This window comes from Rhipicephalus sanguineus, chromosome 1, assembly GCF_013339695.2.
Source record: "Rhipicephalus sanguineus isolate Rsan-2018 chromosome 1, BIME_Rsan_1.4, whole genome shotgun sequence".
NCBI classification, from domain to species: domain Eukaryota; kingdom Metazoa; phylum Arthropoda; class Arachnida; order Ixodida; family Ixodidae; genus Rhipicephalus; species Rhipicephalus sanguineus.
This window is the reverse complement of record NC_051176.1, coordinates 39,823,658-39,836,984: the sequence shown is the minus strand read 5'-3', so window position 1 is coordinate 39,836,984 and position 13,327 is coordinate 39,823,658. Positions and strand designations below refer to the sequence as shown.

The 13,327-nt window shown below is 46.0% G+C and overlaps 1 protein-coding gene across 1 annotated transcript in view; it reads left to right on the top strand.

Moving 5' to 3' along the window:
* The window catches only part of LOC119382427 (cubilin), a 126,283-nt gene that overhangs the window by 88,955 nt on the left and 24,001 nt on the right, over positions 1-13,327 (top strand). The window contains exons 20-23 of the mRNA XM_049413133.1: positions 2,470-2,754; positions 4,307-4,499; positions 5,540-5,676; positions 6,308-6,973. Of these exons, the coding sequence (XP_049269090.1) occupies positions 2,470-2,754; positions 4,307-4,499; positions 5,540-5,676; positions 6,308-6,973 (1,281 nt within the window). The remainder of the gene's footprint in view (positions 1-2,469; positions 2,755-4,306; positions 4,500-5,539; positions 5,677-6,307; positions 6,974-13,327) is intronic.

Genomic DNA, 13,327 nt, shown 5'->3' with positions numbered 1-13,327 from the left:
TTTCCGTCGTATTCTTCCTTCATCTCTCGCTTCCTGTGGATTGAACTGTTTTATTACGCATCCTCAAATGGTCTCTAGATGCTTGTCTTCCATTTGTATATACCGCAAATGGGGACTCCGTCTTACACGGCATGCTTAGCGGTCAGAGCCTCTGCTGAGCTTCATAGTAAAGGTTATCACGGTTCTCCGTCAGGGCTACGCAAAACAAAACCAGAGCCACATTATCACACCACACTTTCTCATGCGGCCGGCTGTGGAGAACACGGGTACTTCGCTTACCCAGCACGCTCGCAATGGTAGGCCCTTACCGGCGCTCTCGCCTTTCTGCTTCGTACGACAACTATGAAAATCGTTAAAACTGAACGTTGTTATTCAGTCCTTTACGTCCGTGGCAATTCACAACGCAACAGTAGCGTCGATTGCGGCGTTTCTTCGTAGCGTGTGGCCTCATCTGCTGTTGTTTTCGCCGTCGTTCTGGCGAGTGATCAGCAAGCACTTCAGGTTCGGTGGCGCGTCCGGCTAACGGAGAGAAATTCACAGCTATCTTTCTGAGTGTTAAATGCTCAAACACACGCAATGTTAAGTTCAGTCGTTGTTTCGCACTCGCTTGTTGGACCTCGTCCCACAGCAAGCTGAGCTAGGGAGTTTGTCTTTGTACTACCCAATACCGCTCCGATAGGTGGCGCCACGCGTCTTGCGGAACTCAAGAGTCTGACGTCTATACGTCGCACCTCGCAGCATTGACACCCTTGAAAGTGACTGGACGGTGACCACCCTACTTCCCCGACGTCACCACGCTGCAGCCGGTACAAGTTATATTGACGTCATAGTCGCCATTTCTCTTTAGCCACGCTTGCGCCAGCAAGCTACTTTTCGGTGGCTGCTCGCGAGTCCGTGGCCGCGGTGCACGCGTTGAAGGCACGTTCACACCGAGCGCGGATTCGGAAAGCGTAGAGGCGGATCCGGAAAGCGGACGTGGATTATCCGCAAAAGCGGAAAACTGCGGCCACTTGCCCGGATCGCTTCTGGACCGATTTTCCCGGCGCGGAAAAGTTGGCCGGTTTGGCCGCAGCCAATCAGGGCCCGAGACGCACGAGCGCCGTATCGCGTAGTGCCGCAAGATGGCGACACGTCCACCGTGGATTGGTGGATTACTCCGCCCCCGCGGCGGACGGGCAGAAGGCAACGCGGTCGGTCTGAACAGCCGCGAGCCGTCGCTGCCTCTCCGCTTTGAAAATCCGCTTGCCCGCTTGCGTGCTCCGCGTTCGGTGTGAACGCGCGTTGAAAGCTTTGTGTTTCGCGACACTGCTTTCCCGTTTTCTGTTAGAAAGGACTTCTTGATGCGGACCGTGCGGAAGTGCGTCACAGTTCTGAGTGCTGACGTGGTCGAGCGTTGCACACTCCAGGTGGTGATTGTTGTACCCGGAGGCTTGTCGTCTTTGGAGTTCTCACAAAAGGAAACCGAAACTGGTCGGTAATGCGGCGCCTGTAAGTAATTAATAATGTAAAAAATATGCCGCGTTTTTAGATTTCTTTAGAGCAGAATGATTTTGTTTCGTATTAATATATTCGCGATGTCGGCGACATAGGTGTACTTACTAAGTGATACAAATAATGCTGAAAGAAATAAGGCACAAACGTTGTGAGAACAACTGTGACCTCACTAGTATGCCCTGGCACATATTGAGATAGAATTGAGTTTCCCTGTCACTGAGGATGCGAAACTGAGACGTAACTTTCTGCCATTATGAATTTTATAGGCTTGGAGTTTAATTAGAAGGAATGAAATTTTTCAAGAACTGTTTATGCTCGAAGCCTTTGAACCCTATGGGTCTTCGTTCCTAACAAAAAAAAAAAAACGACACAACAGATAAAGTAGCGGCTGTTAAACGAATCAGAGGTAGGAACAGAGCCACATGAGAAAGAAATAAGATCGCTCTTAAGCCCACAAAGTAGTAGGAAGAAAATGCACGAGGCACTACACGTTACCATGGTTTCTAAGATGACTCTTGCGTTTGGAACGTAGTATAATCCGATGTGCTCCAATGCGAGCTCGACATCCTGCCAAGTGGTATTCCCACGTGGCCCTACATTGAGACCACCCGCTCTCATTTATGAAACTGGGCACGAATGAAGCAGCACCAGATAATGCTGTCCAGTTCAGCGAACTTCCAAAAGGCTTTATTGAGAGGTGCCAAAGTCACCTGAGTCCATGTTACCCCAACATTGCCGTGAATATGCATCTTTAGGTGCCATCGCTTTAACCTGCACCGTACAGATTCTGAGCACCATGCGCATGAGTAAAGATGCTGTTGCGCATGTAGCAAAAGCGTACCATGTGTTTTGTACTATATGCCCTGGCACACTAAGATCATGTGCATAAAGACACTGAATGCTGTCAGTTTACGGATTGGTCAAACTTGGTACTACGTTCTCGTGCACCATCATCTTTTTCTTGTTTCTTCGCAGAGCAAGTGCCACTGAGAGACTTTCAAACCGCATTCCGGTTCCACTCGAATGAGGCAGGCGAGAACCGAGGATTCATGCTCCGCGTGCGCCAGGTGGCCTGTGGAGACGACGGAAGCGCTGGCGGTGGTTCACTCTATGATAGGGGCTCCTCCCCACCCCAGTACCCGCATCACCCGGCGCTTGGAGCCGGAGCCCCAACTTCTGCAGGCGGGCACCCCTTGGGACCAGCCATGTTTGCGCCATCCGGGGAGCCGACATTCTACCCGCCCTCTAGAGGCCTTCCAGGTACGCGAACACTCGAACGTCTTGTCTGCATTCGACAATTCCTGCGAGACGTCAAATACATGCGAGACATCTGTGCCTCTGTATGCACTCTGCTAGCTTCATGGCTTGGCTACAGACATAGCTAGGCTACACATTGAGTTAGGCCTCTGTTTCGCTTAAGGGAAAAAGGCAAGGATGCAGTTAACCAGGCTTTATCCTGCTTATTGTGCTGCACGTGAGGAGTGGTTAAAATGAAGATAGACGGAAGACACGAGTTTCCGATCATTCACACTCGCAAAGCATGGCACAGGGTACATCTACAGGCGAGCGTTCAAGTGTGTCACCTTTACCTTCTGGCAAGGCCTCTTGCGAATTCGCAGCTGCTGGTCGGTGAGCTCATGTATATTCAAGGGCCTTTGCTTATGGATGAGGACTATTGCCTGGTCTGGTGCGGTTTACCAGGATGTCGTCTGGATATGTCGTAATAATGACATCGGTTTACAAAGTGTGAAGACGAGAAACTAGAAAAAAAGAATGAAGAAAAGGGTGCAAGCTTTAGCTCGTACGGGCAACTCCGAGTTGCTTGAGGAAAATGGTTTGCCGCTTTTGGAGCAGAGAAACCAAGTTTGTCCCTTAACGTATTCTTATTAATAAATAGTGGGTGCGAAATACACCCACCACACGTGCCAAATAATTCTGCGCGCTATTGCACATGGAAACTACAATGGCGGTACCCACACCTATTAGTTTCAATAATTAATTGCTCCTAATGTGCTTTCTTTTCCGTAGGAGTATCAAGAAATGGAATAAACTTATTGGTGCTGCTGCTACCCAACATTCATCGTCCTTATTTCAGTCAAATTTAGAATATTTTGCGATTGATACATTCTGTATTCCATTTATAGGCCTCCATTTTTTATTTATTTTGTACGTTGAACCATGTAACCGCCCTTCGAATGTCTTGTGGTAACGTCGCAGTATTACTAAGTTATTAAACAAGTGAATAAATAGTGATGGTGTCGTCACACCTCCACTGAGCACCGCACTAGTGAATCAGCCATTTCAATGCGACAGCTGTGAGCATTAACGAATCCTACAAAGACGCACAGGGAACCGGCACACAGTGATGCGTAACGTCTGGAAATACTTGTTAAAAACTACAGCTATACTGGTAAATCCAGATTTTCTGGACGAGGTATATAGCTATGCGAGTATTTCAGTCGATCAGGTGCGAGACGGGAAAGCTCTCTCGCAGCGTTTATTCTTGATAAAGATATGAAGGGTTTGGGCACGGCCTACCAGGAGAACATGCCATACTAGTTATAATGCGAGTGAATAGAATTTTTTTAACTTGCAGGAAAAACGCTTCTCGTTATGGGGTCGGACCAGATGTGAACAACGTGCAAGTAGATACCGGTAAATTTGGAAACCTATGGTCCTTTTTTTAGTGCTTTTTCACAACAGATGATGATGGCATAAAACAGCGGACTGTACATACGCCCACATTGAATGCGTAATATGGGCTCTTTTTAAACGAATTCGGACATCATCTGCTCTACCGCCCTTTAAGCAGGCGGCGCGCCTCCGCCGGCTCTCGGACCTCCAGCAGTCGGTGGTGCTCCGCTGGGCCCTCCGTCATACCCCATTCCTCCTCCGCCTGCACCGTCCGGAGGCGGACCACCGCGAGCACAGTGCGACCGAGCCCTGACCGAGCCTTACTTCGAGCTCCGCAGTGCGGATCTGGGCTCGGGAAACCTTGACTGCAGGTGAGATTTCGGAGCTATCGTGCATGTTCGTATACATACATTCCAGGCACAGATAGACTTGACTAATGTTTTATTTGAGCTACGTTGGGATGCCTGCGTGGTCAGAAGATGCTACCAGTGGGCCACAGTGCGAGTATGAATAATCGCAGAAGTTTGCATGCAGTTCATGATCACTGGATGGGAATTTGAACAGGTCTTAGGCCACTGGTTTTCCCATTTACGGCTCGTCCAATATACTTCTTCGTTTCTTATGGCGTTATCCAAATATTTCAGTTCATGTGTTTGTGTTGTGGCCAAATTCGATCTATGGCTTTTCAGCACACTGTGCGCGTGCAAATTCTTATGAAAGTGATCAGTACTTTTGGCAGAGGATTATTTGCCTGCTGTGTACTACAACGTGACACCCCTCACCAGTGCCACTTGCAGACACGCCCGATTGCCTGAGCTTTCTGCTACACATTCTCTATTCTGTCACTGTGTGATCGCTGTGGTTATATAACACTATCACAACTTCGAAGGACAGCTTGCTGGGAAGTGGAAAGGTCTTCATGCGATGGTAAGCTTAACGGATCAGTTTAAATATATTGTGGGTTCCCACCGATGCTTGCCTTCAGTGAATTTTTCTTTCGGCTATATCTAGGTTGTTCGTGTCGGCGGGCGTGAAAGACATTCTTTAACTGTGCCAGAAAACGCATGGTGCCATATACTGTAATGCGTCAAAAAATATGCACTGATATCGCAAAACGAGCACTACGCTCGAAATGCCTAATATGAGGACATAGCTTGAGAGATAAGTTGCTTCATTAGTTCAGTTACAAACAATTCTGAATAAGCAAAATGGAAGTGTATCATTGAATTGTAGTAAATGAAGGCGCTAATCGATGGGATTTTATGTTCCCATCCCAGGAGCTTATGCTTGCGCCTCATTAACAGTTTTTGAGAATTATTTCAAACCTTTGCTGAGACCGACCGTGGAGGTCAGGTTTGTTGATACGTCATACTTTACTGCACTAAAGTGTGTCGCACGCCTGCTTACTCAGGTTCATAGTGCGTCGCCGGGGCCCCGACCAGTGCCGTCTTGAGCTGCTGTTTGTGCGTTTTGATGTTGACTGCAACCAGGACCAGTTCCGTGTGCAAGACGTCCAGATATGCGGCAGGCTGGATCATTATTCAACGCGTGAGTACTGACCACAGTGATCATTATTCAATGCGTGAGTACTTACTACAGCGGTAAAGTAAAAGAGGTGTTTTACTGATTTCTTGATCCCGTTCGAACGTATGGAGCATTCACTGCTGTGCACACGAGAGTAGCAGCTGTCGCAGTTGGGATCAGTACGTATTCTAAAGGCACCCCTATAAATATTACATCATGTTAACCCAGGCTGGGCTAACAAACTCAGAAATTAAAAACAGGAATCACTTTTTGTTCGTGCTGGAGTGGCGGATTCTTTGAAGACAATAGAATTTGGCTGCCGGGAGATATGGAACGTCATACACCACGCTACTTACCGCTAGAGACAGTTCCGTTCTGTATCACGTAGATAATAGTTGGCAGAGAGCGTCGGCAGATTTACTCTCGGCATGTCTAGCTAACATGCCATGCAGTGCAGAATCTAACACAAGAAGAAAAATATTATAAACAATAAAATTTTAAAAGCATTTGCACACTCTATTGAAGAACATACTTTTCATACGTCTTACTGTTATACTTCAATTAGTGCTTACTTCTTTAGTATCGATTATTTTCTCCTGCGTGTCTCGCTTCGTCTTTTGCGAAAAAAGATCACTGGGTTCACTTAATCCCTCAGGTACCTACGACTTCGAGGGACCAGAGTTGTACCTGTACTACCACACGCGGTCGGGAGGCCGCGCCTCCGACTTCCTTATCAAGGGACGTCAGAAAGGCTGTGCGGAAGTCGGAAGCGGAATGCCGCCTCCTTCTCTGCCGGCCGGGTCCTTCAGTCCATCTGTGCCTGGGCGCGATGTCAGTCACCCTCGTCACCATGGTTCACCATCTTACTCACCACCTTCGCCACCCGTCGGTTACCAGCCGCCGCCCTCTGGAGCGTCGGGACGGGATCCGCACGCCCTACCGCCCCGTTACCACCCTCAGCCACCTTCCCACTCAGTCGGTGGCACTGGCGGCTACCCTCCGTCGCCGCACTACCCGCCACCTTCTTCGCACATGCTGGGCGGTAGCGGGCCGCCGCCACCCAGTGGGCACTACGGGCCACCGTCTCAGTACCCGCCGCCCGCGCCACCGTCTCATTACTCTCCACCGGCACTTGCGCCGTATTATCCACCGCCACCACACGGTGGGCCTCCTGAACCTCGAGGCGGATACCGCCCCGACCAGCAAGGTGGTGGGGTGCATTTTGGGCATCCCCCTTCACATCATGGACCGCCAGTCGATCGGCCACCACAAGGACCTCCGCCGCCTGGCATGCCGTGGGCCCCACCATCGTCTGGAAGACGTGAGTGTGCAAGACTTGACGAAGCGCGTTCGTCGGTATGCTTAGACCTGGCACTTTGTCTGTCAGTCCGCACAAGTATTAGTTACGACGTCCGTTCGAATCGCATGCACCATCTTAAGCAGTTCAACCAATGGCGCATGAAGCGGGGATCGGCGGCAGTGTACCGACGATAACTAGCATTCCAAGAGCCTGCAATGTTCGAGGAGTCCGAATGTCCGTGGAGCCTGCACATTGCAGGCTCCTCGAATGCTAGTTATCGTGTCATTAACAGTTCGTTTGCTTCGCTTTCCAGTCTCTCAGTTAGGTGCAGTGCGGCACTTCGAAATGAAGCATTTGGGCATGTTACTTGAGTTATTCTGAGTACGTACGAAGGAAAGAAGATGACTCTTAAGGGCGCGCTTTCTTTGTTAGACACAATATTAATGAGAACTAACAGACAATAACGCCAAGGAAAGTATAGGGGGTGTTATCTGTAGTATTTAGAATATAAATGTGAAGAAAGTAAAGTGGACGAAAAGATAACTTGTCGCCGGCAGGGACCGAACCTGCGACCTTCGAATAACGCGTCCGATGCTCTACCACTGAGCTACGGCGGCGGTCATCCTCCCGTCCACTTTATAGGGTATATATGTGCATTTAAACCTTGGAGTGTTAGTCAGCGCCAATCGCAGCCATGGCGGCGAGTGTGGAACACTCTTTTTCTGCCTTTCTGGCGTCACGTAGCACGTGATCTTTTTACGAGCTGGCAGCTGACCAATAATCCCTCGCATACTACCTGAAGGCATCAAGTCTGCCAGAACGAGACCCTTGCTATGAATGAAGGAAAGAAGATGACTCTTAAGGGCTCGCTTTCTTTGTTAGACACAATATTAATGAGAACTAACAGACAATAACGCCAAGGAAAGTATAGGGGGTGTTATCTGTAGTATTTAGAATATAAATGTGAAGAAAGTAAAGTGGACGAAAAGATAACTTGTCGCCGGCAGGGACCGAACCTGCGACCTTCGAATAACGCGTCCGATGCTCTACCACTGAGCTACGGCGGCGGTCATCCTCCCGTCCACTTTATAGGGTATATATGTGCATTTAAACCTTGGAGTGTTAGTCAGCGCCAATCGCAGCCATGGCGGCGAGTGTGGAACACTCTTTTTCTGCCTTTCTGGCGTCACGTAGCACGTGATCTTTTTACGAGCTGGCAGCTGACCAATAATCCATCGCATACTACCTGAAGGCATCAAGTCTGCCAGAACGAGACCCTTGCTATGAATGAAGGAAAGAAGATGACTCTTAAGGGCTCGCTTTCTTTGTTAGACACAATATTAATGAGAACTAACAGACAATAACGCCAAGGAAAGTATAGGGGGTGTTATCTGTAGTATTTAGAATATAAATGTGAAGAAAGTAAAGTGGACGAAAAGATAACTTGTCGCCGGGGATTCATGAACTTCGCTCTGCATTGGGTGCTTGCTTCGCCACTGGCTAGCCTGGATGCTTTTATTTTCTTGTGAGCAGTCCAGGAAAATGCTGTGTTCGGGAGTGAAAATGTACTACGTTGTGAACAGTGATGCGGTTTTGACATTTCTAAGAGTTGTGTAGAGGCTGTGTTCGTGTGACAGAAGATTAAAAGGCAGCGTTGACGACTTTGTTTTGACGTACGAAATCGCGATGGTGCTTTGCAAGGGCTTCAAGGATTTGGCGTTGGGCTTGGATTTTTGTGTTTTAACTGGTTACTTCTTCTTCTTGTGGTAACCGTAATCCGGCCGTCATAATGTGTGGAACCGAAAGTCGCACAGCGATACATTCTTCTGTAAATGTGGCTGCTTCGGCAGCACACCTTGACTGTTCTTCGGTGAAACCTTGGAGTTTTACTTGGCAGCAATAGCACAGAACGTCACGCTTTCCTCCGGAAATAATGCACTTTTCACCAGAGCCTTGTCTTCGATGAAGTCTTAGACAAGTGCCCGCTAAATACAGGTTCTCGAGTCCGTACGTCCTGTAGTTTTGCATGACACTGGAGACTTTGCTACAGCGGCCCATGGTGAGGTCTCACGCTTTAACAGTGTACGTACACGTCTTGCTAGCCTTGCATTTCTACGTCAACGGCAGCTCCCAGTCCATAGATGTCTTTTACCCGTTGGCCGCAGAGCACATTCAATTCCTGATGACGCTGACGTCTGCTAATGATTCGGCAATCGGTGAGTTGAACTTAAGCAACTAGTTTCGTTGCTATTCATGTAGTGCTATAACGCTTTTCAGCCCTGCAAATGTAATGTTACCCCATGTTAAGTTCCGGTATGAAAAATGTATCCTGTATGAAAATTGTACTACTACAATTTTATATATATATTGCCAGTATACCTATATTGTAGTATGGGCAAGTTCATCTGCAGCTTTTATGCTTTGACTTAAGCGGGCTTTTATGTGATATCATACTTCATTGTTTCGAGAAAATATTTCATGCGCATTTATTTTCCAGGAGCCGTGTAGTACTTTTCCAGAAATTCCATTTATTCTTGCAAAATAATTGTATCGAAGATTACCGCTGTGACAGCATTATACTATACCAGGATATATACAGGGTGCCCCAGCTATCTTAAGCCAGAATTTAAAAATATGCCGACACGTTGAATTCCGACGACGACAAATACATGCTGCTGACTATTGCCTGGAGTACGTCAGACTATTTTTTATGTGTTAATTAATTGCTGAGCTAGGTCACTTTAATTAGCTAACTTTTGAAGCAACCAAGCTGGGGGAAAAATTCCAATGACAAAGTTGTGCATCGGCTTGCAAAACGTTCGATTAGAGAGTTTTTAACTTTGAAGTCATTAAGTATTAGTGTTTTAGGGGCGAAGCTTCTTAAGGTTGGGGCTTGTCTGCCGTTGTGTCGTAGCCAGCCGCTAGTACTCGGAGCGCCCACTAGATGGCTCGCTAGATACATCGAGCGATCGCAGGATTTTCGTTCTAGTTTCTTTCTTTCTTATTCCTTTCTTTTGCTTGTTTCCCCCGCACAGCTGCATGCATGCCCGCCAGCACTGAATGCATTATAGAAAGCTTCGGAAAAAATAGAGAGAAAAAATTCCAGAGGAGGTGAAGGGAGTTTTTTCTTGGTTTTGTTCCTAAACTCCATTTGACGAATGGCGTGAGATCGTGAATTTACCTCCTTTATGCGGCATAATTTTGTAACGAATTAAAACTGAGGACGCAGAGCCCTATTTCACCCACCTTATTACACCGAACGGGAGTACCGTCCAGATGCAGGTAGTATTAAGGAGGACTGTAGTCCTTAAAACGCCCAATTAGTCTAATTTGCGTTTGCAGAGTAGACTCGTGCTCAATTTCAACACGATAACTAAATTTCGACCTATCGGTGGTTTAGACAAACAGAAGGGCAACCAATGCGGCAGTGTCTTGCCGTGCACCACTCATGCGTGCCCGTGAAGCAGCCGAGATTGAGGTTCAAGTAACAGTAAGGAAAATGTCAGCCGGAACTCGAAGAAGATTGGGCAAATGGGGCATCACGGGGAGACGCCTTTGTTCTGCAGTGGACATGCAATAGGCTGATTATTATTACTATTATTAGCGCCATAGCGTTAAATAGCTCGTTTCGCAGAAATTCCGGTGCCGGTGTCGTTGGTTGTGAGCGAAAGATCAGCGTTGTGCGTTACCGAAAAATCGAGAAAGATGCAAATAAAATAAATAATAATAATCTTTGGTTCGAGTGAGAATCGAACCCAGGCCATCTGCGTGGCAAACAGGTGTTCTACCACAGAGCGACGTCAGTGCTTGAAACAGCTTCGGAAAAAGATGCTATATGAACGTCTTGTACTGGCAGGAGTCTCCTTAACGCATGTAATATTGCGTGGCAGAAGCGTAGAATCGCGCGAGGCGTCAAAACATGTGATTTGCACAAAGAGTGGCTGTTTTAAGGGCCCACTCATTACAAAGTGCTCCGACATATTTAATCATAGTGAAACACACAGCGCAAAATTACGACGGGGACATACACTGTAAAAAAGTTTTCTTGAAAAAAACAGAAATTGTCTGGCAGCTGGCCTGTCAAAAAATTTATGTTCTCTTTCTGTTTTCTGTTTTCACGTTTTTGTAATTTTACATGTCTCTTCTGTTCTTGCTAACAGAAAATTTCTGTAATTTACATGGTTTTTTCTGTTTTCAGTAACAGAAAATGTCTGTAATGTTACATGTCTTTTTGTTCTCAGTAACAGTAAATTTCTGTTCTTCGAATGGTTTTTTCTGTTTTCAGTAACGGAAAACTTCTGTACCTTGACATAGTTTTTTCGGTTCTCACTAACAAAGAATTTCTGTAATTTTACTACACTTTTGGTTTCTTAGTACAGAAATCTTCTGTGATTTGACAAGTTTTTTTTCATTTGTTCAGTAAAGGGAGTTTCTGTAATTAAAATGGGCTTTCTGCTTTAAGTAACAAGAAATTTTTGAAATTGTATTTCTTTCTCATCGCAGCAACGTAAGTTGACAAATATTCTGTAATTTGACAGGTTATGCAAACCCAAAATGTATGTGGTGTAAGAATAGAAAATCTCACAAACAGAAAGCACCACAATTTTTGCATCTGCATTGTCCCCTTTATAGCACGCATCCTCTCTCACAAATTCGTTAATTCAGTAAACCATAGAGTGAAATGCAAACAAGTTTATTGACATGAAACATAGAAGTTCAGGCAGTTGCCAGCATGTGCATCTTGAAATACGAGAGATGCCCACACTATCCAATGCGGTCACTATGCGTTATTCGAAGGTCGCCGGTTCGGTCCCTGCCAGTGACACGTTATCTTTTCGTCCACTTTGCTTTCTTCACATTTCCTTCGTAATGACTACAAATAACATCCCCTGTAGTTGCCTTGGCTTTCTTGTCGTAATTAATGTTGTGTCTGACAAAGAAAAACAAGCCATTACAATTCTCGTTTCGTTCAGTATGCCCACAGCAACACAAGGGGTCCAGATTAAGGAATCTCCCGGGGATATACGAGTTGGCAGGCACAGATGTTTAGAAGTCAAGTCCTTGAGGGAGCTAATCAATGACGCCACTTTCGGGTTCATGTTGTGCTGTTTCCCACGTGTATGCTCAGCCTTTATGCCCTTTCCGGGACTGACAGTGGCAATTGACCTAAAAAGAAGAGGCAATTCTGTTTAGCAGTCCAGAAGTACCTAAATATTCTTAGATACAGTGTAACTACAAAGGCACCCACTTTAAGAATAGGCTTTTCTGTATACATCCATCACTACTTAGATTACGTTAATTTTAAATACAATATTCCCACATAAGCCTAAAATGAAACTTCTAACCTATCTAACACTAAAATTACAATTTCAATTTTCTAATGTCTAAGTACTGACAGCCACTATGTTGGTGGATACTCGCAAGCAGTATACCATAAAACAGGTAGCTTCTCATTGAAGGGATAATTGTTTAGTTTTAGTATTTTGTTCCAAAACGCTTTCTTTTCCTTTCAACTAAATGAAACCATCTCAATAAATAAAGGTATTTTATGTGAGAAATATATCATACTTTTTTTTTTCAATGTTACTGGAAAGCTAGAGTTATTGACCAAAGTATTGTGCCCAAGGTTTAGTTTCAATCTCACCTATGAGTGAACTCCAGGGTAAGACTTGCCTCTTTTGGGTAGGCAACGTTGGCGCTAAGTGTGCCAGGAATAATATCTTGAACGCCTCTCTAGGACTGCATGTTTGCATGAGAGGAACGTTGTCAATGCAAAATGTGAAGGACTTCGCTGTCAGGAAACCACCACCTGCAAGTTGAAAATTCGGGTTCATAATTTACTCATATTTAGAAGGGGAGAACAGCATACCTTTCGCAAATATGAAAGGCCAACTTGGCATTTCCTGAAGGTCATCATCCCAGATGGTATCCTTGAATAAAGAAACGAGCATTGATCGAATAAGTAGGCACGAGGCAAAATAGAATTTGTTAATCTGTTAATAACATGAAACAGCGCGGGCAAACGGGACAAGAAAGGCTGACAGGACTTTCTTGTCCCATTTGCCCGCGCTGTTTTCTGTTATGAAGCCTAGCCATCAAGCTCAAGCCCTTTTAAAGAATTTGTTAAAACTGGATGTTTGCACATATTTTAACACTGCGTACTCTCAAACACTTTGATTGCCCCAGCGATGCTTAACAAAAAGCCCAATGCAAGAAAAAGATAAAAAATCAACAAGCGATTTTCAGGCTGCATTAGCACCGAATCTCTTGCCCTAAGTGGAAGTGAAATGGCGCATTTTGAAAGTGCTGGTCCGCACCTGCGATGGTTCGCACTACTTTCGGTGTACAATCAAGCCCGGATATATCGAACTCGAT